This window comes from Pituophis catenifer, unplaced genomic scaffold (assembly GCF_029215685.1).
Source record: "Pituophis catenifer annectens isolate HBS135680 unplaced genomic scaffold, rPitCat1.0.hap2 SCAF_2, whole genome shotgun sequence".
In the NCBI taxonomy this organism is placed as follows: domain Eukaryota; kingdom Metazoa; phylum Chordata; class Lepidosauria; order Squamata; family Colubridae; genus Pituophis; species Pituophis catenifer.
In genome coordinates, this window is record NW_027256882.1 from 57,624,384 (window position 1) to 57,652,115 (window position 27,732).

General features: G+C 37.0%; 1 protein-coding gene across 1 annotated transcript in view; it reads right to left on the bottom strand.

The window, feature by feature from the left end:
- Positions 1-259: 259 nt before the first annotated feature.
- The window catches only part of PDZRN3 (PDZ domain containing ring finger 3), a 225,023-nt gene continuing 197,550 nt past the window's right edge, over positions 260-27,732 (bottom strand). The window contains exons 5-10 of the mRNA XM_070936861.1: positions 22,673-22,760; positions 9,881-9,979; positions 7,625-7,687; positions 5,928-6,032; positions 3,666-3,782; positions 260-3,010 (exon numbers count right to left, since the gene is read on the bottom strand). Of these exons, the coding sequence (XP_070792962.1) occupies positions 1,466-3,010; positions 3,666-3,782; positions 5,928-6,032; positions 7,625-7,687; positions 9,881-9,979; positions 22,673-22,760 (2,017 nt within the window). The 3' untranslated portion in view covers positions 260-1,465. The remainder of the gene's footprint in view (positions 3,011-3,665; positions 3,783-5,927; positions 6,033-7,624; positions 7,688-9,880; positions 9,980-22,672; positions 22,761-27,732) is intronic.

The window sequence follows — 27,732 nt, forward strand, 5'->3', positions numbered from 1 at the left end:
TCAGAAATGGTGTAGAGTCTCCTGCTTGGGTGGGGGGTTGAACTAGATGACCTACAAGGTACATTCCAACTGTTAACTCAATGTTTATTCCCAAGTAGGTACATGCTTGCACACTGTTTTTCCAATCGTAAGAATAAACATTTGACGATTACAGCTAGAGAAATCTCAATATTGCTGTATAAAACAATGCAAGGCTCTGCAGTGACAGTGCTGAGAATAATGGATTAAAACAGACAAAATAAAGCCTACTACAATTGAGTTGAAATATAAAACAATAATTTATTTTAACTTCATTTTACTTGTTAATAACTAGTCATGTTTCCCATGAAAACTGCTCTCAATTTCAATACATTCCAATCTACAAAGCTGACAGCTACTACAATTGGCATTTCAAATTACACAATTGGTTTTGTAACACCATTAGACACACATGCACATTCGTTCAACAGGCCACAGCCTTGGCAAACTTCAAAACCTTTCAGAGCTGCAGCATGTAGTAGTTGCCTTCTGCTCTTTCAAGTGATACCTACTTTCTTCCTTCAGAAACCAGAGAGAGAGAAGCTGAAAGAGTGCAGCTGTTAGCTAGAGTCCTAAAGAGTCATATGCATAATATTGTCAGTGCCTAGGTATTGCCTGTCCCTGTACACTTTTATGGAAAGCTTCCTCTATAGTCTCTGTAATTTAATCCAATGACCTATCTCTGGCTACTTTGTTGAAACAGGGCGGTAGTTACCCAAATATTTATAGTAATCACAGTGAGATTTTAATACTACCAGTCCAGCCAGCGCAATCCAAGTTATTCCAATTAGGCTTCAAATCTAGGGAGGTACATCAAGAGTTATCCTATCTGCCAGCTGTATTTAGTTTACCTATCATAGGTACCATGATGGACAGGCAGGCCAGTACAACTCCAAAGACACAGCTGGTGTGATATGTTACTGCAAAATGATTCTATGAAGGGTTTGCTAGTTCAGCTAAAAAATATTGATTAAAACAGCAACCTCTGCGGAAAAAGGACCTACTAGCAAAGATATATTGCAAAATACTGCCTTGTTAAAAATACATATTTGAGGTTGTCATTGCGTTTCTGCATGTGTAACCTTTTTTTAAAATAGGAATATATGAATAAAAAGATATTACCTGTGTTAAGTATGACTAATATGTTTTCCTGTTATTTTAAAACACTTTATGCAAAAGGATAACAAGTTACAAAAAAAAGGTACTATTGGTATTCCAAGTAAGCTCTGCCTCTTCAGTATTGCCTTCAAAGATTTGGGGTGGACGATGTCTCTCTCCTCTTTGAAAATGCTTGAGAAACCCAAATTCTCCATTTGGATGGTAGATCCGATGAACGTATCTTATATATACAAACAAGGAAACAAAAACAAGTGTTGCCACATTGAACGAGGCAAGAATCTCTACCCCAACGGAAGGGTTTTACGTATTTAGCTTTGGCACAGAAAAATTATACGGTAGTCACTGAGAGGAAAGAGTTGTAAACTTTTGTCCCATCTGGTGATTTTGTGCCATGGGTTAGGAGTTCTTGAATTGTCATCCAATTGTCAAATATCTTTTTGTTTCTTTTCTTCATCATTTTTTTGTGGCTCAGTTCTATGATATTCATTTCCTTCTTGTCCTCAGTCCCTTGTTGTTCCTTTAAGCATTCCAACCGACTTTGCATCATAAACTCACGCCGCTTTCTCTGCTCCTTGGCCTTCACAATATGCTGCTTCCGTTCCTCCTTGCTCCAGTAACGGCCCATCTTCATTTCGCTGATGGCATCGTCATCTGTTGTCATGCCGCTGCGCTCCTCTCTGATCTTTATAGCACGCTCTCGTAGCAGCCGGTCCCTGACTGGCCTCTTGGTGATGTAGCGAGTACCGTCACTTCTGACCTTGACTTTCCATTCCATCCTGGGTTCACTCTGGTTTGAAGAGTTCCAGTCTTTACACATGCTCACCAAACTCATCTGGCTCTGCGCATATTCCACTGCGGACTTCTGTTGGATCAGCTGCATGTAGCTCTGGTAGTGTTGGGCATGGGCTGGAATATGGGCATGCTTGTATGGAGAATGCTGATATGAAGACAAAGAGGACCCACCTGCTTTGGGAGCTGGAACTGAGCTATTGCTTTCTTCGTTAATTTTCCTTTCCTTGATTTCCGATGGCTGGCTAAGGTCAGCATCTTTGGGAGGAGGCGGGTTAGCCAAACTGGATTCCTGATCTTCTGAACTAGGCAACAACAATTTCAGAGTGCCTTCTGCCCCCTCCCTGCCTTGTAAAGTGAGAGGGTCTGCTGTCCTACATAGAGAGTTGTTGGGGGAGATGTCTAACGTGAGTGGTGTGCTTCGGCAACTTTCACCAGTGTTGTATGCACTGGAGCTGTCCTTATCTGATTTTTCTGGGAGCTCAGTAATATCCGAGAGCTCATGTCGGCGGACATCAATGCTGGTATTGTAGTTGCAGAAGCCACTGTTATGCAGCATCCACGGCTCTCGAAACTGTTCCTTCAATTGCTGCATCTTATGGGCTCGGACAATATTAAGACACTCCAGCTCAATATTACGCAGCTCCTCATTCAGCATCTCCAGCTCCCTATCCACACTCTCATGGTCACTTTTACTCATATCCAGAGTACTGCTGGGGCAGTACAGGCTGTATGGGTTTGTGGATTTGACCTGGCATTTCAGCTCCAGCAGTTCACGAAACCTCTCGCACTCATCCACTGAGATGCCAAGGAAGTCTGCATCTGTGCAATCAGCTGAAATAAATGACTCATTGCTGAACTGCATGTCACCGCTGCCCAGTGTGTCCTGGCTATAAGCGAGTTTCTTTTGGCTTCCCAAAGTGTTTGAGGAAGTAACGTGATCATCGGCATTGTTCTCTTGCTCGGAGCTTTCGTCATTCCGAGTGCTGTCGTCTGTACGCCCTACGCCACTGTCTTTTTCGTGTTGGTTGGATAAAATGGTTGCAGTATCTGTGGTACCACCATCCTCTTCGTTTTTCTTTTTCTAAAAAGAAAATTAAGAACAGGGAAGTTTATTTTTTTTTTTAAAAGCAAAACTAATATGCAAACTATGGGTTTCTTCTTCTTCTTTTTTTTTTTTAACCTATTTTTAACCTTTTGTTACGTATGGAATGGGCCACTGTTTATTAAGTTCTTTCAGTAGGGAAAATTGATTTGGCATACCTTCCAATAGTGGAATGCCAACTACAAAAAGACAATTCTTGGGCAGCGAAAAATTAAATTATTTTAGTATAAGACATAACAGAACTTGTTCATTTTACAAATGCAATCTCAAACTCAGTGATGCAAAGCCAAGGTTTAGCTTGTATCATAGACTTTATTGATCACAGTATTTCTGGTCTTCGCTCAGATTTTTTTTATAAAATTAAAATGAAAATGGTAGCTACAAGCCAGTGATTTCTATAGGAAGGTATTCACCTAATCTGAAAGGAATTTAAAATGTTGAGTTGATGGAGAAGATCATTAGAACTAGTGGTAGTTGGGTGAACAGAACCCACAACTTACTTTTGGTATACAGGTGTTTTATGACAGGTTACATGCACCATATAATACATGCTGTATACCTGTAGCCTGAACACAACACACTCTCCATATTTTCAATATCCTCATCAAACGTTTGGCCTAACTATGTTTTTTACCTGCTGTAGCATATTGGCAGTAAACTGCATTGCTTGGTGGTGCTGTTCCTCCAGCATGTCCATATGTAAGTCATCCAGAAAATCATTTCTGTCATCATCCATCCATCCCTCATCTAGCTGTAAAGAAAATAAACCAAACCAAATACGGTTATTAGGTACATAAATTTTAAAATATTATAAATTAAAAAAAAAGTTTCCCCTGCCCAATCATATCCAACTGTAGAGGGCAGTGCTCATCTACATTAGCTAGCTGTACTACATAAAATTTAGCAATGGCTCTTTAGGAAACTTTATGCATTATTATCGTGCCACAGAAGTCCTGCTAAGTTTCTTCCATGCTGTGAATCCCAACTGCAGAATGTAAGCCTATGTATTGCTGTCATCCCGGTTTAGAACAATAAATAATTCTTCACTAAGTCCCCCTCTCAAATGTCAGAATCCCCATCATCCCATTAATTCCTAGAAATAAATTTATTACTGGTACAAAAGAAAAAAAATGGAAAGATGGTTTCTGACATGGACATGTGCAGCAATAATATAGTGTTACTACCAATTGGGACTGAGATAGGACTGCATCAGTTCAGTGATTATGCTGTGCAAACTATGTTCAGTAAGCCTTTGGAGGTGGTAGAAGAAGCTTCTGGCCATGTACAAAATCATACCTTTCAAAATTATATACTATACTGCCTCATTCCAATGGTATCAGCCCACCCCATTTGGTCCCACAGAAGGGGCATGCTACAGAGCCCTATTGGTTAAAGAGTTTTGACTGGTGGGGGCAGTAGTGGGATTAAAATCCTGTTGCTACCGGTTTGCTCATGGGCGCGTGCGCACAACGCTTCTGTGCATGCGCAGAGATGTCTGGGAGGAACCAGGGCGAACCGGTAGCAACCCACCACTGGGTGGGGTTCTAGAAGGAGAGCCTTTTTTATGATGGTCTTTGCTCTTTGGAATATCTTGCTGCCTGAAATAAGATCTGCCCCACCTTTCTGGTCTTCTGGCAGGGCATTAAAATCTGGGTCTGCCAGTTGGCTTGGGATCCTTATGGGAGCACTATGTTGGAGGTACCTGGCAGACTAACACAGAAGATGTCACCACCTTATCGAGTCTTGTCTTTTGCTTCATATTTCGGTACCTAATGTTTTAAAAGTTTTAAATATTTTACATTTATGCTTTTAATTGTAAGTCACCCAGAGTTATTTTGTAGTGAGATGGGTGGCATATAAATTTAGGTAAAGGTAAAGGTTCCCCTCACACATATGTGCTAGTCATTCCTGACTCTAGGGGGCGGTGCTCATCTCCGTTTCAAAGCTGAAGAGCCAGCACTGTCCGAAGACATCTCCATGGTCATATGGCCAGCATGACTAAATTCCAAAGGCGCATGGAACGCTGTTACCTTCTCACCAAAGGTGGTCCCTATTTTTTCTCCTTGCATTTTTTACGTGCTTTTGAACTGCTAGGTTGGCAGAAGCTGGGACAAGTAATGGGAGCTCACTCTGTTATGCGGCACTAGGGATGCGAACCACTGAACTGCCAACCTTTCGATTGACAAGCTCAGTGTCTTAGCTACCGCATCCCTAAATTTAATAGGTAATTTTATAATTTATAAGTAATAAATTTAATAAGTAATTAATAAATAAATGTCATTATCATATTCAACCACTGCCTAGTGATTCCACGGAGACAAAAAGAGCTACAGCAGATGTAAAATATTAAAACTCTATTGTCAAATAACTTTGCTTCTCCCTGTCTACTTATTATATAAATAATAATAAAAATTCTTCATGCCTTCACATTTTTTGCATTATCTCTTTAGTCTTCCATTTCCTAGTCCCAGGATCTTTAAAAATTATTTCACTTTATATGTCTTTAACTATGTGCTGCCATTTCTGCAAATTATTTCTTTGTTGCACTAGTTTCTATCTTGGCTATCCTATCAGGTGGGTAATACCTGAATGTCTCATATATATTGTTTAACTGATTAATTTATTAATCGATGATATCAACTTGATGTTGGCTCTTAGCATACACAAAGATAGACCTTTTCCAGGCTGACTGTCCCTTGGATTATGGCCATCCAGCTTTTTCAAGGGTCCACACATATCTAGCTGTACAGTAATTGGCTTAATATATTGAAACATTCAACAATACTTTTTAAATATCTTGATCAACTTCAACTTCAACTTCAAAATCATCAGAAGAGATTTTCTTATTGTAAAACATAGATAACATCACATCAGTAACTGAAATATTGGAGAATACCTGGAGAATTTCTGGCCTTGCTATGAGTAAGGAGACATTCTTGCTTTCTTCACTGGTCAAAAGAGCTACAGCTTCTTCTCGATTCTGTATCTCAATTCCATTAATCTGATGAGAGAAAATTTAAAAAAAACAACTTCTGTCAACCTCTCCAATCACTTAGAAAGTGTAGAAAAACACTTAGAAAGTGCAGAAAAACCTGCTGCTATGTGGATATTTTCGACAGATATATTACTCTGATTGTAGACATTTATACAGCCTAAGGCATTTAATTTATCAGAACAACATGCATCTTCATGAAACAAATAGAACTATCTGAGCTCAATTCTGCATTCCCCCAAACCACTGATTCAGTATTGCTTTTTATCTTCTTTCTGAATCTCTAAAATGGAAAGAATTTACCCAGTGGTGAGATTCAAATAATTTAACAACCGGTTTTCTGCCCTAATGATTTCTTCCAACAACCAGTTCACCAAACTGCTCAAAAAATTAACAACCGGTTCTCCCGAACTGGTGCGAACTGGCTGAGTCCCACCACTGAATTTACCTCACACCCACTTCCTATATTCTTCTTTGGTTCTCCAAAAGAATCAAGCAGCTACAGTGTTTTTTTTGGGGGGGGGGGGGAACACCAGTTTTTATTTTAGGAGCATCTTAACATGGAATGAGCTGATTTTCCATGTCAAGGAAAAATCTAGTTTTAAAACTTTGTGCTGGAAAGATAAATACATCTTCTTGCCACATAAACTTTATTGCATCAAAAAGTAATGTGACATTTGGGATTCACAGGACTGTTGTGAGGCTGAATAAAATAAGGATTATAAATCTCTATGCCTGCTAAAAGTGCTATATGATGGCAAATTCAATAACATTACACCAGTGTTAAGAGACTGTTGGATTATCCCCTGAGGTAGTTTTTCACAAACATAATGCTGTCAAGTAACACTTTGCCTTTCATGGTTGATCTATGAGAGTAAATACAACTGCATTTGGCCTAAAACGGTTCGCATCTGCCCTTTCACCAGGAGACTGTTTTGGTGGGATTTCTCCAGGGGGAACTTTCAAAATATGATTGGTAAAATCTAGACTGGGGAAGTTGAGGGAAAAAAAAAATCTCAGAAGGCAGCAACGGCAAACCACTTCTGCCAAGAAAATTACATGCACAGGCCCATGAAGTTGCCAAAAGTGCTGTTCATCTCAAATGAAACTTTAGTGGTGTACAAAATCAGAATGTAAAGGACTGCATAATTCCTCAAAACCTGGTTCTTCTTCCAGCAGGATTTGGAATCCCAGGAAAATAAGTTACCTTCACAGTGTCCGCATTGTCTGTAGGATGCTGGCCCATTTCTCCATCGCCTTATTTTTATCTGTTTTTAAATTATTTACACTGTTCCTTTATATGCGATTGTTTTATTATAAGCCACCCAGATCAGCGTCATATCTGTGATATGGCCTCATATATAAATTGGATACATAAATAAATACAAAAGCTAATGTGTGATTTCACCTAATAAGGAAGATGCTTGGATTAGAAAGTCAGTCAGGGTATCTCATTGTGTAATTTTGACCTAATGCCTCTCTCTCAACAGGTTTACTTCTGTGTATTGGAGAAAGGAATACTATACATATGGCTTTCAGCTCCTGGAGGAAAGATATATATAACTATAAGCAATAAATGAATAAATATTTTGAGAACTCACTTGAATTATGCGATCACCCTCTCTGATACGGCCATCCTTTGCAGCAATGCTGTTGGGATCAATCTGTAAAAGAACAGAAAGCAGTGACTCAACTGTATTCCCATCCACCCAGCATGTTTTTAACAGTTAACTAATATTTATTCCCCTGCCCAGAGGTGAAATGCAGCAGGTTCTAACAGGTTCTGGAGAACCTGGCCCCAGAGTGGGGTAGGAATGGAGATTTTGCAATATCCTTCCCCTGCCACGCCCACCAAGCCACGCCCACAGAACCGGTAGGGAAAAAAATTGAATTTCACCCCTGCCCCTGCCTCAGGGTAATGTAGTTTTTAAACTGGGTTTATAAGTTTGTAAGGTAGAATTTAATCATGGATCTTATAGTTCAGGTTAGGCACTCCTATTTAATCATGCACTGTATCTTAAGTAGGCATTTGCTTACTTAGGCAAACAGCTAAAGTATAGTCTACAATTTTTTCACATTTGAATGTTGCAGAAACACCATATGTTTCATATGAACATTGAAAGAAGGTCGGGAAAGCATTCAGGTGCACAAGTTTACTATCTTCTCTATAGTTGGGTATCCTGATAGAGCAACATTCACAATTGTGGGACAAGACTGCTGTGGCATTTGTGCACTGAATTCTTCTCCCGGTAACATCTATCTGCCTGATAAAAGCTAGCAGAGGGAATACTATTTGTGTCCTCTTGAACCTTCTCAGTTGTCCCTTCTAGGGAAAACAACACCCACCCACCCACCCACCCCCAGCATTCAAACAATCCCCTCTTTCTTGGCTTTAAGGGATATAAAGGCCAGTTTTCATTTAGCAAGGAAAACTCTTCTGTTCCATTGACCATTTGGGTTGGTTCCTTTTAACTCTTTCTCCTAAGAAGGAATTGATATTTTTCTTCTGCATATGTTTCAGTTTTATGTTGTCATACTGCATTATTATTATTAGAAGTAGAAAAACACTTGTATAGGCCTTGAGTGTTGTCTTCTATTCATAAATAAACCATCCATATTTAAACACATACATACACATGAAGAGGGAGGGAGGGAGGGAGGGAGAGGGAGAGGGAGAGGGAGAAAGATCATCAATTGAATGGTACTTTCAGGCACCTGGAAAATATATTGATTTGTTGACACATTTTTGTTTATTGAACTTATTTGTAAAATAGTTGCATTCAGCATCAGCAGTGCTTAATGTATCTATTTTTGTTAATACTTCTAAGAAAACTAAAGTGTTGCTAGGGTACTCTAACAATAGTATCCTAACTAAAACATCTCCTCACAAAGCAACTGAAAATTTCAATCACACTTCATCCATTCTTCCTGAATATTTGCAGACAGAAAAACCAATGCGTAAACTTTATGTGCTCCTAGATCTAAGTAAATATATTATATCCTTGTATTTCATTAGACTTCAATGCTTAAAATTGCACAGCCATCCCAATGCTACTGTGCAAACATGCTAACTTAGAATGACATTTCATGCATTTCATGAGGTGGGATTTAGAGAAATGTTTATTACTGGTTAAGGTCCCACAAGACTCTGGATCTTTTTTTTTTTGTGCAACAGACTTAACAGGCAACCATTACAAATTAATTGTGGCATTCTGAAATCAATAGGGCTTAATTTAGTTAATTTCATTATTTTCATATTAATCCATCTCACTTGAAACAAAAAATACTTTTAGTTGTGACAGTTGACACATTCAATTACAAAATCATCAAGGAATCAAGGAATTCATGAGTGGGTCTCACAAGTGCAGGAATCTGGTGTGTTCAACAAGAACAAATCAATTATTTATTTCCATAATTAAAGATAATAAAAGCAGAAGGAAATGACAGAACATAAGCAGTAAGAAAAAAACACCCATATCCATATTGGTGATTTTGGAAACTACTTTAGGAAGCCTACAAAGAAAGCATCCCACAATAGAAATCAACTCTGATAAGGCACAACTTGCCTACTTAATTCCTGACTGAAGAATAACAACAAGTAGGTCTTGTAATGAAGACCTGAATGAATACTTGAGCTAGGACTTCTGTGGATATCCTTTTAAAACTAAATGTGGAATTTTAATTAAAATTCAGCTACGAATGGGGAGTATAAATGCTAGCACACCAGATGATTTTTAGAAATAATATACCAATTCTCCTTTGGGGTTACATAAATAAATGAAACTTATGTAACAAAAGAAAACTCTATTGTAGCTACAGTCAAAAGACTCATGTTGTTTAAGGAAATCTCATCTCACCTCACTGATATAAATACCAATATCATCTTCATCATCAGTTCTGTAGCAGACAGTAAGACCAAATTTGTCCTGGCTGTTCACTCGATGTAGATCCACTTCCTAGAGCAAAAGGACAAAACAAGGTAAAATGTCAGCTTTGTTCTTCAGACTAAGTAACAACACTTTGCTTATTGTTTCTTTTTCAATGCTTAAAATGACTGCATTAAATTAATTTACTGTCCCAGAGGTGATTATGGACATACAGTCAATACTGAAAGCAATTGTGAATCTTCATCAATATTAAGTCATTTTGAAAATACACTCTTTTATTGATCATCTGGAAGAAAAATGGTCTGCCTCTTATGGTGTGTCAACCAACCCCTGAAAAGCTAAGAGTTCATCTAAAAGACAAGAAAATTTCTAAAACTTCTAATTTTGGTGCTGTCACTGTGTGTATACACAAGATCCCTTGATATAAAAATTGGAACTGGTTTCTCTTCAGAACATGTAAATCTTTTGGCTTTAATAAAGATTTCATGAGCATAATTAAATTATTGAATGAATAATGAATGCTAGATGCATTTTTCCTAGGGATGCATCTTATTAGTATATTTCTTTGATGATGTATGAATTATAACTCTGGCAGATTGTGATCCAAAGACTTCAATCCTCAAATCATCCAACATCATTTAAATACCCTAGTGAAAGTTTGAGCCATAAACCAAGCCCCTTATTAAATAATTTCATAGCAACTCCTAAGAATATTCTCTGGGTTAACTTTGAAATGCAATAATAACTTGGGCTACTACTCTGCACAATTTCCTATTTTTGTATAGTTTGGATTCCAAAAAAATCGCAAAATAACAGCCTGTTGGAAAAAAAGATTGGAAGCTTCACAGAAAAGGTGCTGAACAGATGATGTACAAGATAGATAATATGTGGGGTGTTTTTCATTTAACAACAAAAAATAGTTGTAGAAAAAGACAGTTAAATTTTGAAGCTTTGCGTCAATGCGAGTTTACGCTTTCTCCCTGCATGGTGTTTGAGAGCATATCTTCACTGGGAATATAGATATGCTGTACAGATTCTTTGCTGGGTTTTATGATCAGGAGGAGAAAAGAAGCTAGTAGCATTCTGAACCCTTGCCTTTCCTATAGGAATGTTTTGAGAAAATTTTCCTGGATTTCGCCCTCCTCCCTCCAGAGCCCCAAACCAGAGCTACTCCATCTTCAACCTCTATTCTTCTTTTCCTGGCTTCTCTCCTCATCCAGATTTTCTCTGGTTCGGTTGTGTCTTCTAATATTTGGTTCAACAGAACCTTGACTCTCTTTTCAAACATTCTGTTCCACTGGAAGAAAACAAGGTAGGGAAAGTTGTAGAACACAACTTCTACAATTCATCCCAACCCATTTAGTTGGGTGAATTGTGAAGTGAACCCTTGCCTTTCCTATAGGAATGTTTTGAGAAAATTTTCCTGGATTTCGCCCTCCCTCCTCCAGAGCCCCAAACCAGAGCTACTCCATCTTCAACCTCTATTCTTCTTTTCCTGGCTTCTCTCCTCATCCAGATTTTCCCTGGTTCTGTTGTGTCTTCTAATATTTGGTCCAACAGAACCTTGACTCTCTTTTCAACATTCTGTTCCACTGGAAGAAAACAAGGTAGGGAAAGTTGTAGAACACAACTTCTACAATTCATCCCAACCCATTTAGTAGACATGACCATGATAGAATAGAATAGATAGAATAGAATAGAATTTTTTATTGGTCAAGTGTGATTGGACACACAAGGAATTTGTCTCGGTGCATATGCTCTCAGTGTACATAAAATAAAAGATACGTTCATCAAGAATAATAAGGTACAACATTTACAACAACAGAAGCATATCTTATTGATTCTGTGTAACCAAATAACATATGGGTATCTGTATATGCACTTTCTCACTGGGGACCATGAATTATTGCTGGTGTATGTTTGGGTAATCATTATCACAGAATAACAGAGTGGGGAGGGACCTTGGAGATCTTCTAGTCTAACCCCCTGTTCAAGCAGAAGACCCTATTTCATTCCAGACAAGTGGATTTCCAGTCTCTTCTTAAAAGCCTCCAGTGATGTAGTAGCCACAACTTCTGGAGGCAAGCTATTCCACTGGTTAATTGTTCTCACTGTTAGGAAATTTCTTCTTCATTCTAGGTTGCTTCTGTCCTTGATTAGTTTCCATCTATTGTTTCTTGTATTGCTTTCTGGTGCTTTGGAAAATAGGTTGATCCCTATTCTTTGTGGGAGCCCCTCAAATATTGGAACACTATTACCATGTCATCCCTAATCCTTCTTTAGGTATATTGCAAAGATCTGAACTTTAAGAGCAAGGATTGAATTAATAGAACTCTAATCAGTTATGAAGTGTACAGGGCTTCATTTCATGTGCTATTATTTAAAGATGTATTTGTTTGTTTATCCCAAAGATGCTTTTCCAAAAGGCAACTGGATTTTCTTGGTTTTTTTCCTTGAAAACATCTGGCTTCTTATCCAAAAAGCTTCTTTAGTTCAGTTTTTCTTGGATGAGAAGCAAAACCTTTTCAAGGAAAAAAAGAAAAGAAAAAAAAAAGAAAAGAAAATCCAATTGTGTTTTGGAAAAGCATCTTTGGGACAAACGTGACCTGGATGATTAAGAATCTCCACAGACATTTATTTATTTAATATACTTACATACCACTGAATATGCCAGAGATTCCCAATAGATTATAATTATCAATTAAAACTAAAATATCCATAGTAAAGAAACACAAAAAAATCCACCTAAATTAAATACTTAAGTTAGTTTATTTTATTTATTACTAAATTTATACATTGCCCATCTTGCCAAAGGTTACTCTTACATTTAAAATTAAATTTAAACATAATTCTATAGTTTGATGGAGCTACTATTGTTCAATCCAAAATAATTGCATAATAGCAGCAATAATGATCAAGACAAGATATTAATTACCAACTGCTCTCTGGAAGAAGGCTAATTATGATAATAATCATTTGATTTCTCATAATTTTAGGTAATAAATTAAGGAAGGGGACAATTTAATTTTTAAAAGGAGGTTATTTCAAACAATTGAGATCCTAACTAAAAAATGCCTTTACCATTGGCCATCCTCATATCATTGAGGTGGGGAGCAACCAACATCTTCTCCTGGAGTAATTTATAGGGCACGTCAGTTTAATATCACAATTGCCCAACTTTATGCTCCAACCACTGATGCAGAAAAGCAGGATGCTGTGGAGAGTTATGGTCAAGTTCAATTTCAAACTGACAAAACAGTAAAGCAAGTTGCGCTGCTTATTGTTTGTAATGGAATGCCAAGTTTGAAATATTAATGAGGAAAACATATCTGCAATTTATGACCTAGGAAAGAGAAATCAACTTCTTTTGTCTTCACTGAAAAACCATTCTTCTAGGAACCAGAATGATTCCTGACATTATCATATGGAGTACACAGAAATTGAATTCACTGATGTATTAATATAAGGAGAACTCATTTATAACAGCAAATGCATAGTTGAATGTGGAATTGATCCCAGATCACTCATGTATAAGCACAAAGTCCAGCTAAAGCCAAGAACAAAGCCAACCATTTCCCATGATATGTATGTATGTATGTATGTATGTATGTATGTATGTATGTATAGAACATTTTTAAGGAGAACATCAGGAATCACTTTGAAATCCTAAACCTTAATAGCAGATAACCCCAGAAACTATAGAATGAAATCAAAGAGGAAAGGATTAAATCCTTCCATTCCCCACCATCCAGTCAGAGCTGAAGCAGCTTCTTGGATGAGGAGTGAAATGCCTTCAAAGAAAAACCAGAAAGTCCAGTTGCCTCTTGAAAAAGCACCTTTGGGACAACCATGACCCGGATGACCAAGAATCTCCATAGACAGAAAGAGACAGTATGAATGCAAGAGCAGGGAGGACAGCTCTCTATTTTCAACCTTTGAATAACTTCCACTGTATGATTTCATATTTTTATATCCTTGTTAATTTAATTGTTTGCCCCATTTAATCCTAGTCTATTCAAATATACCTCATGGTTTCATGCTGATTGGATAGTTTCTATCTACTCAACATTTATTTAAATGCTGCAATTTTATACAGTAATTACATATATCAATTTATCTTCCAAGTTTCTTGGTTTCCACAATTTTGTTTTTGTCAATAGAAACTGCGGTTACTAACAATATGTTCAATTGAACTCAGAAGTCCCACTGAGTGGGAAACATTGTTTTTTCTACAGCCTAATATCACTGATCACTAAATGGTGAAGTGCATGGAATACCAGCTCTTATCATTTCTTTTTTTTTTCAGGTAGCATGCAAATTAATAAATCAGATCAAATCAAACAGGGCTTCAGGAAACCCCCTAATGCACAGCTCATAAACTTACTGCCTTAGAACTGCAATTAAGTGATATTTATTTGAGGATTATTTGAAAGAGCAAGAAATGAAAAGACAAGTCGCACAGATGCATGATAATGGTCTTGAAAACTATTTACACATTCCTACATGTGGGAAAAACACACCCACTGTGCTCAGATCAAGAATGCTCATTTTCCTTCCTGGTATTAATGCATTATAAGATCTAATAACATAATAGTCTGCCAAGCAAGAACCTCTCCATTTCAACCTGCTATGTCATTCACTGGGGAAAGACAATAAAACTCACTGACATGAATAATTTATTGGCATGTCGAGATGACAGCTGCCACGATAAGCAACCTCTTGTTATTTACTTGTCAACATGTGTAATTTGTCTTGAAAAAAAAAAAACAGAGCAGTAAATGTCAGTGACATTTGAGGTGGTATTTAAATGATTTTCAATCAATAGGTGCAATTGTGAATGGCTTCACATTCTCTCCTCATGCTTTCTTTTGTTACAGAAAGGTTGATTGAATATCAGTATAATGGAAAAATTTTCCATATTTCTGAATCTTTGCCATTATTTTTAGTAAAGGGATTGAGGGATGCTGTTCAGTAAGGATGATTAAATAATATCAGCCAAATGCAGATGCTGGGTCACTATTTTAGATGTTACATACCAAAAGGAATTTAAGTTTTTCTTTATTTCCTGCCTTTATTATTTTTATAAATAACTCAAGGTGGTGAACATACTGTACCTAATATTCCTCCCTCTTCCTATATCTTCCATAAGAATAGAGGAACTCACTTTGAGAGTGACTGGCTCAAAGTAACCCAGTTGACTTTCATGCCTTCGCCACTAAGGTAGTGCCTTAACAGTCTCCTCTTTCTAGCCTGATGCCTTAACCACTAGACCAAATCAGGCTTTATTTACCTAATGTTAAGGAAAGGTAGATGCCTCCTACTTCAAGGTTTATTTTCTTATATGCATATTTATGCCATTTATAATGGTATAAGACAAAAAAAATCCATGTAAACTAACAAATGTAACAGATTGATAAATAATTTGTTCTATATGTATGTCTAATCAATAGGAGAGAATATTTGTAGTTTAGGGTTGAACTGTGGAGTCCTTGGTGTCTCTGAATTTAGTTTTGTTTGCTTGCATTTCATTACTCAGGTAGGTAACGCTTTCTATCCACTGAAGATAGTACTCAGTTGAATAATGCAACGTCTTGGAAACAACCATGTTTATAGCGGAATGGGACCATTTCCTGCAGCCAATTCAACCTGGTCAACTCACCACGGCGATCTTGCAACAGGACAACTTACCATGGCCAACTTGCCATGGGACAACTCATCACAGGACAATTCAACAATTCATTTAAAATAATTAAAACATTATTTTTTGTCATTTAGATTTCATTTTGTTTCTCCTTTTGGCATCCTTTCTTTAATGATTCTATTCCACCATTTGTCAGCGTTCCAAATTAGGCTTTCTTCCAGCGCTGACATAACAAGTTGAAGCAGAAAGAGCGGAAGCTTGATTTATTGCTGAGATGAACTTTTACCTAGTTTTGTATATACAGATAGGGTGATAGTGACACCATTTCTTTGATATTAGTGTAACTCTTGTCCTATGGTGAGTAAGCAGTGATGAATTGGGCATGGTGAGTTGGCTGGGGCGAACTGGCCATGGCGAGTTCTCCATTCAGGGAGCTCCAAGGATTCCACAGTATGTTTATTCGCTGTGCATTATGTACTGTGATATATCACAGCAGCCTTTCTCATCCATGTGTTCCATGAGATGTTGTTAGGGAGATCATGATTAGGAAAAACAAAACATATTTTGTTTGAGTACTAGCCACGCAAGGCTAGTATTCACAGTGGTGTGAATTTTTATGCACCACAACTCAGTTGCCAACTTGCCACTTTTCTGATGTTATAAACATTGTAAAACTTGGACACATAAGGTAAACATAAATTGTGAAGAATTTTTGCAATGTTTATGCAGAGATTCCTCAAGATCTGGAAATTATTTCAAGGATTCCTCCGAAAGAAAAAGATTGAGAAAAGCTGTACTCAAGAATGGAATGTACAGCTAAGACATGTACAATGTGATTTATGCAGAAATCCTGGTGCAAACATTCTGGATAGGAGAAAATATATCAAGTACATATGCTATTTTTGAAATGTTCATTTTCTCCTAGGTTTAACCTATCCTTAGGTTAAAAATTGATGAAGAGGGAACAAAAGCTACATGCAAAGGTGGAAGCATGCATGCAGCTCTCAGAATGACTCTGGGCTTCTATCCAATCACTGTAAGATCAAGTTCAGGAAAGGCTTTTTCCACTGAAAGAAATGGGAAAGGAAGTCTATGTAACATATATAAAAACTAGTGGCTGCTTGGTAGAGGAAAAGGTTCAAAAATACACAGGGCTATCATCAAAAAAATTAATTTTCAGTTCTTTGGTTTGCTCTATTTATGTTATCTGGAATATCGCATTCACACTGATGATCACACTAATGTGAATTAACTTATGGAATGTGTTTTAGGCCTGAGACCAAGTTTCAGATTTCAGATGGTAATGGTTTGGATATTTTCATACTCCTGTATCTCAGCTGATCACTTGTTCTTTTCAGTATGACGTAAATTCAGCCCACATCACTTCCTCATTCCCTGCTATGCACTTTTGACTGACGATGCTGGGGGTAAATCATCAAAATAAAATTTTAAAAGGTATTTGACGAAATGGTGCTTGGACAAAAAAAGCTTAGAAAAGAAAAAAAATTGCCTTCAGAACAAATTCTGAACAGGTGTTTAATATCTGGATTTTTATGAATAATTATATGCAGATTTACCCTTGAGTACAATTGCTTCAGCTCTAGTTAGAAGAAAATAACTAGGATTTGATGCCACTCTAAATATGATAATTTGGTGTACAGAGAAAGAATAACAGCTGTTTCCTAGTTGTTTGCATTTCAGAAAAGTTATAATCTAATCATAAACCTTCAAGAGTTGATGGTTATCAATGCTACTAATGTGAAGCAAGTTATTCTCTTTCTTTTAAGCAAAACACCATCTAGATTTTCCAGTTATTTCCTGAAATAAAGCCCATAGAGTAAAAATGAAATAGTATAAAATTAAAATCTGGTTTTCAAGGAGCCCACTTATAATGACTTTGGAATGTAGATATGATTGCAATTTAAGCTCTGTCGTATTATATTGTTGTTTTGTGGGTTTTTATATTTATTCTTTATTTCTGTTCTATGCTTTTAATCCTTGTTAGCTACCCTGTATTACAATTCATACATTTGGCAGCCATAGAGATAGTGAATTAAATAAATATCCAGAGGAGTATGAGGGGGAGGGGAAGTAAATCATTTTTGGCTTTCCGTCCCCCCGCCCAACTCTGCAGCAAGGATAAAAAAAGGGTAAATCTCATTCCTTTAATGGAGCCATATGGTTACCGTCCATCAAGCGAACAAAACAATATGATATGACAAAGTGGAGGATTTATTCTATTGCATATTTTGACATGAAGAATTTAGCTCTGACCCAGAAATCCTCCTTTGCACACTAAAAAGCCTAGAAAAGACTTTTGTATTAAATATTCCTAGCTGAGAATAAAGGATTGGTAGTCTACTATCTATAAAAAAACATATTCAAGAAAGAATAACATAGATTAATGGCATGGCACTGTATAAAACAGCTTCCTAGACTGCATTTTTAGACTACAATAGAAACTTCTGTAGGCTCACTGGAATGATTGGAAAATGTACACTAGCAGGAATATGTTTTTTGGGGGGCGATTGCTATTTTCTAAAGATGATCCGCATTTTAAGAGCCAGGAATGACCATTGACATAAGTTTGAGACATAGATTATTCTTGTGTTATAGAATTCTTATACAATCCACAAAATACAAATATAAAATCCTGAATGTGGAACACAATCGCATATTATCAGTTGCCAATTGGCAACTGATAAGGAAAGCTAATGCATGAATCTTGATATGTACAAACACTATTGATTGTTAGACAAGGATATAGTAATATTTTATAAATTATTATGCCTATAGCTGCCCATAACAGTAAAATTCCAAAATAATAGATAATAATGAATGAACATGTGTCTGCACAAAGGGAGATTTGTCCTCAGAAGTTTATTGAATGTTATTTCAGACAATCCTTGTTAAGGCCAGTTTTAAACTTTATAAAACAGAGTTGTTCTTTTGAAAATGACACAAAGGATCACTTTTTATTGGAAATGAAGTGCTCTCTGGAGGTTGTAAGGTATTGAGCTTAGATGTTTCCCTTCATTTGTAAGCATCTTTTGTTATTAAGGAGCCTTTTAATAAAGACCCTCACAATTGAAAAAAGAATATCCTTGCTGGGCTTATAATGGTGTTTTCTCCAGCAAAAATTTAAAGCATGGATGATAATGGATACATACGTCTGGAGGTGTTAATCTAAACCAATGAACTCATCTATATTCCCAGGGGGCACATTCTTGGCTTTAGAAAATAACTCCGTGAAGCTGTTTGATGTGCAGCAAATACAGTACCTATGTAGTCAGTTCCATGAAATTAATCCTGTAACATTGCCACTAGCTTACAGACTGATATCCTGAACAGGCACATAAGAGGTCATAATGGACCTAATTGTCAGAGTATTTATATAAAGTAAAGTTGGGTAAGAACCATCCACAATTAGTTGAGTAAAAAACATTGCATCATCCAATATATTTAAATGTGCATTGATATTTAGTTGATTCAATTAATTGATATTTGACTAGTTCCTTCCCTTTTAACCTTACAGAAGTGTATCAAGGTCTAGGCTTGGAATGGGAAAGTGTTTTCAAGAGGGAGCATCCATGTTACATGGAAAATCTTTTGGCAAAAAAGTATTGCAATTATAATTTGTTTCATCTTATTATAATTGTGATTAATCACAGTCAGCCAGATGTTCAGACTGGATTTGGCATTTTTATCTGTCTATCGAATCCTTCCCAAGGACCTGGGATAGGCATATATTGATGTTTAGTGGTGGATTACTATTATTATTTGGATGCACTGTTTTAATCCTGTTACTATAGATAACTTTGTGAACAATTTTGAGTCTTCATGGATTTGAGCAGCATATAAATCCAAATCAGCTATGTTAGTAAGTAGATAAGGTAGATAATGTCAGTGGGTTGGTTCTGACTTGCAAATTCCTTATCTGTGAAGACTCCCTGAAATACTGAATTGATCTAGGAGTGGACTTGACATATGAGATTCCCAACTGTTTGACATGTTTACACCATTTGGAATAAGGACATAATCTGGGACATGGACTTTGATGAAATAAATCCATGAAACTTTTGAAGTTTCTCTCTATGTGAAAATTCTGAGTACCTTTGCGTTTAATACCTGGCCTGGTGATTTATAACCTGGGTGAGATATAGGATTGGGTATCTGGGGTTCTCTGTGCCCTTCTTTCTCCTATGGGAATAGGGAGGGCAGTAGAGGGCTCCCCCTCAATGTGGCATCTTTAGGGAAGAGGCTGGTAAAGGGAACAATTGTCTGGGGGACTGTATTACGTCAAAGTAACCTAGTACAGTAAATTGTGGTTTTAAATATGGTTCTGTACTGTGATGGTGAAGAGCTTTTGGGATGGGGGTGGATAGGCCAGTGTGGGGGACTGATGAGGGTGAACAGGATTGTAATCTTTCTGGGCAACAGGAGTTATGTTGGAAGTTTGAGAATGCTCTGTACCCAGAATATTTAATATCTCTGATCAAGCTCTCATCTCAAGATCCAAGGTACCAGATCTTCTGAGCCCATGGACTTTCTACAGCCTTGGGATTGAGCATCATATTATGTTTGGCCACAACAATAGAAATGAAGTAATTAATAAATAATTTCTAGTTTTCATTCAGACACATGGGAGAAAACTTAGTTGGATAAAATTAGGCATTCTTAATCAAATTACTCACAGATCAGATCCAGAGTACCAAATATCTCCCTGACCCTCTGCTCTTACCGGTAGTTAATATTTTGAATCTTATTTATAATAACCCAAAATTGTAGTAGCAGCTGAAGATATAAATGGCAGTAAGGAAAGCATGGATGGCAATACTTAAGAAATGGCTTAAATCTCTAACTCCTTGTGACCCTAGAGTCAGCTCTTTATTGTCTGATTCGTGTTTCCCTAAGTTATTTCAGAAGCTTTTGATAGGCCCTGTCTCCATAATAACTAATGTAAAATGGAATATTAAAATATCCAGGAGCACCCACCTCTTTTTGAATGGAAATGAGGTTTACCATCTGAGATATATTGGTAGGGAATGGATCTCACAAAAGTTACTTCTGAGCAATCATACACAAGATTTGGCAATGATGACTTCTGGTGAGAAGTTCCCTGAGGATGGGCTCCAGCATGAGTCCAAAAGCTTGGAAGACTAAACCTGGTTTCTGACCCAGATTGGATCCTGCAACATTATCCTTGGACACATATATGTGCCCCCATTTGTACTTGCACTTTTACTACTCTTATATGCTTTTTTCGGTTTTTAAATCAATAATGTTGCTTTTTAAATCAATAATGTTGTATACATGAAGCTAAAGTTACATGTTCTAGGGTTTATTTCCAGTAAAGTAGAATTAAGCCTTGTTTAGCTGCTATTTGCTTTCATGGTATCTCTTAGTAAGTTATCAAAAAGTGACTGGAAACAATCCTTAAGCATTACTTACTGCCCTTTGTTTCCTCAAATCCATCACAAGCTGCCATGTATTTTAATACTTCCCAACTAACTTGCAATCATACTAAGTTTCATAGAAAAGAGTACTATCGTTTATATTTTTTATGACTTTGGTCATTTTGAATGAAGTTTCAAAATAAGAGATCTCAATACATATTGCCACGGTGTCATTTGTGCCTGCTTTTTTTTTAAAGCTTAATTTTATTTTTTGAGACCGGCGATAGAATATCTTGCTGAATTCTCAGCAACTTTAGACTTCAGTTTTCAATCCAGAGCTGTGCTTGCTTGCTGCTGTTGTCTTTAATGGACAGTTCTTGGCAGTTACTCAATACTTGTGACTGCTATCAGCTTGTACAGATTGGTGGGCGATTCTAGTGCATTTCACTGCATTCTAGCAGGAGCGATAGTCATTTACACAGGGGACTTGTTGACAATATCTGTTAAGTCATTAATTGTGAATTAGGAAGGCCATAAAAGCCCAGATGATGGAGTGGAAGTCAGAGGGTGTTTTATGGAGCAATGAGCCCAGGTGGTTTGATTTGATATTTTACATTCTTTTCAACATTCCTGCCTAAGTCGATGAAGCAAGTGGCCCGGTGGTCTATTTGAGACAAATTAGTCAATAAGCAAACAATGTGGTTAGAACTGCCTGAGCATTTTTAACACTCTGACTCTTTCCATTGATCTTGGTCTCCTGGGTTTAGAAAAAATCTTTTTAAATGAGAAACTCCCTTTAATCAGCAAGCTTATCCATGATATTTAGTTGGTCACATTAGAGGGCTTAAAAAAAAAACAGAAACTTAAGAACCTTCCTGAAATAAAATGCTATGAATTGAATTAAACTAAGTAATATGCATTAGACAAAGGGTCAGTTGTGAAAGTAGCTGCTTATTTAACTTGTTCTGCTGTATAATGGCAATAACAGTTTGTTGCCCAGTTGCTAGATCTGGAAATCTGTAGTATATCTGGAGGATGCCTGAGTAGAGCTCCTGGCAAAATGTTCTCGTACCAACAGAAGAAAATATTTGTAGCTCAATGTTCAACTGTAGAATCCTTGGTGTTCTCCAAGCTTGGTGGTTTTGGAGCTAGTATTTTGGAGCTAGTATTTTTGGATGTGCTTCTTCTCTAGACTAGCTGACACTAAGCCACTTCGGAAGATTGAAGCCGTTTCCCACGGCTTAAAAATATTTCAACCCCCCTTGCTTAGGTCCTTGCATATTTCCACCAAGGTCAACTTCCTTACTTTCTTCATTTTCCTACAAAAATGAGGAGGGCTAAGATTTAGGAAAACACATTTCCAAGTGAAAATTATACATGCACAGAAACATTACAAATGAATGCTCCAGCTTTCAAATTTTATTACCAGTCTTTTCTTATGTGAAATACGTAGTGGAAAATCTGTGCTTGTAAACCAGCTGAAAACATGGCTTCTTATCCTTTAATTATGTAATGTTTAATTAACCAAATATCAAAGCAAATGAGCACTAATTTCCTATTCTTTGTAGTGCAAACTGCTGAACAATATAGATTATTTAGAAGCATATTTCCAATAAACTGGGATAATGTAATGCCTAATTTGATTGCAGCAGTAATGGTAGTGGCACGTGAAAATATATTAAAACATTTGTATACTAAATGATTGCTTCAAGTTATTACTCATACCTCTAATTCTAGGTCCTCTCTGTCCATGTCTTGATGAATGCCTCCCATGTAAACATTGGGGTCATAGTATTCATGCCCTGATGAATGCCTGGGAAAATAAAGCACAGTTTAGGTTATCTCTCCTGATTCTAATTAGCATATTAATCCTCCCCCAGTCACATGGCAGATCATCACTAATATGTCAGGCATGCATCCAGACTGATGCACTGCCTGTAATCAATGGCGCTGAGGTTGTTAGCACATTAAACAATGATCCACCTCCTAAAAGCATCCAAATATAAAAGCTGTCTTGCCTCCTTAATATAATGCAACAGCATCATATTATAATGCCCCCCTCCAGGTGTGGTTTGCTGCCACTAGACAGAAGAACATTTATTCCACAAGGTTCTTGAACAGACTACCAGTAACAGTGCCAATTCACTATCAGGCAAGATATAACTTCAGGGGAGGTAAAACTTGGCAAAAGATATTGTGTGAATGATAAAATGGGAGAAAAGAGGAACATGCTATCAGAAGGGAACAGGTCTATTGTATTGCAGACGAGGCAAACTTGGATGATTATAGACACATTTTCCCCTCTTTTTTTTTAAAAAAAAAAAGCTGCCAAAAGATAGAGAGGTAAAGGCTGTGATTAATGATGTCACTGAAGATGATGGATTTTTTTTCCTCCTTCTTTTCCATCTGTGCATCGGTCCTGAGAGGTTTAGACTGTAAGATGCAGTATGCCAATTTGTGTCTTCGCATAGCTATTGTTGTGTTTTTGAAAAATCAATGGGAAATTGTGTGGTGACTGTTCAGCAGCACGCTAATCTTCCATTGAAAAGATCATGAGGGGAAAGTGGGTAACTGGTCTAGAACCATAGGAAAAAATTGTGATCATTTCTATCTATCCTTTGGTTTGATTAAAAAAGACTATGAATCATCTTTTTTCACAGAAGAAGAAAATTGGAAGACTTATTATGCTTGTGGTGATATTGGAAGATTGCAGAAATTTTCTCGCTTTAATTATTTGTTTTATTGCCTGTAAGCCGTCTAGAGTCACTATGAGCAAGTAGGCGACTATATAATTTTTCTAAATAAATAAATACATTATATTCCATTATATTATATTTATAATATAATATAATTATACTATATTTAGCCTTCCTAAACTCCACCCAAGGAAAAAGATCATGAAGGAATGATTTCCAAGTTGCTATCCAATTCGGAAAACAAGATCGCTAGAGAGGCCATGATGTCAGCTATCCGAAAGGCTGCACAGGTATATAACATGAAGAAAAGCTATCACCAGGACATTGCCACTTTTAATCAACAAGAGAATAAACAAAACAAGAAATACTAAAGCCCACTTGGAATGAGGTAATAAAGTCCTCATCTCTGGTGATAGAAGAAAGAAACTTTCGTAAATGTGGAAAACAGATTTTCCTGCCATAATGTTTAAAGAATTGGAACATATGGAAGGGAGAGCACACATATCTAGTAACCCATTGTGTTAACTTCTCAAAAGGAACCCAGCAAGAGGACAACATGATAGTGCCTTATTTGTATTTTACACGTAGTTGTGTCAGTTTTTAGGTTATATTTGAATAAAGGCAGAAATAAAGGCTGCTTCTATTGAGAAAACCAAGGAAAAGTATAGAATACATTTTCTTAGCAACCACCCTTAGCAACCATTCTTATCATCTGCAAACTACACGAAAAGGAAATTATTGGTAGTATAGTCTGGAAGTAGAAGGGCGGGGGGGAAGGGAGTAAAAAAGGGAGACTAAGCAAGAAGTACATAATTATTTATTTCTTATTTAAAACCACCATAAAACAATCCAGCAAATAAAAACATAGCAAATGTTTGGATCCAGGAATTGATTACCTGTTGTTTTTACATGTTTTTTCTTGTTTCCCACTTATGCTTAAAAATAATGTACAGTGTTAGAAAAAAGATCTTAGAAGTTAAAATAGTAATACTGATCTGAAAAGGAGGGACAACCAACATTTTAAATTTTTTCTCCTAAATTTTCATTCCCTACTGGGATGAAAAATAATTTAATGATGGTGTTAGGTTCTTAACGGGTACAAACAAGCATTACATCCCATTCCCTTGGGAACCTATCCTAAGATAATTTAGGAAAATTTCTGCATCAAATTCAGAGGGTTTTTATATCTTGCAGATGAAAGAAGACCAAGCTTCCAATTTGAGTAACTGAAACCTTGTAGACAGATGATCCTAAACTCTATGTGACAGACATACTCTTCCCATTTATTTTATGGTCCTTCCTAGTAGAAGCTCTCATGAACAAGGCAGGAAACAACCAGCACTTTACATTTTTTTTTGGGGGGGGAGGGGGAATTTATATCATTTTTATTTATTTATTTACTTGAAGACTATATCAAGTATGAGCCGCGGTGGCGCAGTGGGTAGAGTGCAGTACTGCAGGCTACTTCTGCTGATACCGACTGCCAGCAGTTTGGCAGATCGAATCTCACAAGGCTCAAGGTTGACTCAGCCTTCCATCCTTCCGAGGTCGGTAAAATGAGGACCCAGATTGTTGGGGGCAATATGCTGATTCTGTAAACTGCGTAGAAAGGGCTGTAAAGCAGTAGTGAAATCCAATTTTTTTAAACTACCGGTTCTGTGGGCGTGGCTTGGTGGGCGTGGCAGGGGAAGGATACTGCAAAATCTCCATTCCCTCCCCACTCCTGGGGCCAGCCAGCAGTGGTACTTGCCGGTTCTCCAAACTATTCAAAATTTCCGCTACCGGTTCTCTGAACTGCTCAAAATTTCTGCTACCGGTTCTCCAGAACTTGGAGATTTCACTCCTGCTGTAAAGCACTGTGAAGTGGTATATAAGTCTAAGTGCTATTGCTATTGCTATCCTAGGGGGTTTATTAATATTCAGCGAGAGATATTCCTTGTTCTAAAACAGAGGTGGGGAAAGACTTGTGGATTTCATAGCTGGCTCAGGAATTCTGGGAGTTGAAGTTCACACATCCTAAAACAGCCATCGTTCCCCACCTCAGTTCTAAAATATGAGTGATTTAAGTAGAATTTATTTACCTAGTTATTTAGCAGTGAATACAGAACTGCTAAAAAATTATCAAGTAGATAGGATAGTGATTTCCTTAGTTTTGTTTACTTATGCATATAAAACCCTTAGTGCAGGGGTGAAATGTAAAATTTGTTACTACCGGTTCTGTGGGTGTGGCTTGGTGGTGGTGGTGGTGGTAATGTGACTGGGTGGGCGTGGCCAACTTTTTTAAAAAAAAAAACTTTTCAAAGCATTTTTTCTAATGCTTTGAAAAGCCTCTGCCGATCGGGAAATTCAGCTGGGATCGTCAGAGACTTTTCAAAGCATTTTTTTTAACCACCTCTTTGGCCAAGAGGTTGCAGAAAAAATGCTTTGAAAAGCCTCTGACTATCCCAGCTGAGTTGTGCGATCATCAGAGGCCTTTTTTTTTTACTTTTAAAAGTATTTTTTCGTCAGAAGAGGTTGTAGAAAAAATGCTTTTAAAAGTAAAAAAAAAAAAAAAAGCCTCTGATGATCCTGTGGCTCAGCTGGGCATGGGAGGGGGGAGCGCAGAGATTTTTGCTACCGGTTCTCCGAACCACCCGCTGCCATTGCTACCGGATCGGTCAAACCGGTCTGAACCAGGAGCATTTCACCCCTGCTTTAGTGGCAATTAAATATTTGTATAAATAAATTATACTTACTCTTTTACTTATATCTAGGCACAAAGCCATTAGGCCTGTCACATCTAGGCTACAGAAATTACCACTAGATGGCAGGAAATACTGTGTAGCCAGCCAGATTGTATCTGCATGTCGCAGGCTAGTAGTAATTAAACTCTAGATAAGTTTATGGAAACACACTAAGTGGGCATACTCTTTCGGTTAGCAACCTGTTTTCGACAACAACAACAACAACAACAACAACAACAACAACAACAACAACAACAACAAACAATAACAACAAAATCAGCACGTTTCCTACTCACAAAGCAGTAAATTGTTAAGTGGTATTGCCTGAATTATTGCAGTTTCGAATTAGTAGTGCAAGGGTAATCCTGGAAACTCCACCGAATTATATTTTTTCATTTTGACCTGTTTTTATTGTGACATTGGCCCAGAAAGATGTCTCTTTGCTGTTGATTCTTCTAGTAATTGCACCCAGGGAAAGGTTAGTTTGCCCTTCTTTGGCTCTAGTTTCAATTGCCAAGCAAAGAAAATCTTGTTGAGGCTTTTAATTACTCAGTCTTTTAAATTAATTTGGATGGTTCAATTATAAGCTGCTATTGCTATTTCTGAGTTGCTGTGATTTTGCTTTCATTTAAAAGTTCAATTGCTAATGATAATCTAATTGGCCATTCCTAATTCCACTGAATGTTATGGTGAAAAATGATTATTTAGAATAAAAATTATTTTAATAATTATTCCAATAAAAATGTAACCATACATATATATTATGAACACATTCAAGGAGAAATATTTTAATATCCTTCTAATATAGTTTCTCCCTGAAGATTTCATAGAACTAGCTCTTTAAAAATCTTTATCTGAAATAAGGATATCTTCAAAAACAAATTTGTCCACACAGAAAAGTATTACTTGATCATTCAATATTCATTCCTATAGTTTTTGTAGTTATTTTGGCTTACTGAAAAAGGGGCAGAAATATTTCTACCCATCATTACTTTACACTTGGGACATTCTGAATTATTACTCAGAGAATGATTGTCTCTCATTTATAGATCCTCACAGAGAAACTGGCTTAAAGTTCCATACTAATATGGACAGGAGTATGATATATTATATCATTTTTAATTGGCTTGCTACTGGGCAGACTGTGGTTTAGAGTTTAGATATCCAGATATCTGACCTGGATTGCCAAACTGGAGGATTTAAGCAGATGAAGAAATCTGATTCTTTCTTTCCATCTAGTAAGCCAAATGAACGGGTCCCAAATTTGCAGAGGAATGCACTAACATGTCTAGTGGGTGTGATGTCATAAGGATTCAGGGTTTTTTTTTTATGAAGAGTGCAGATTTAAAGAGTAAAATAAATAGCC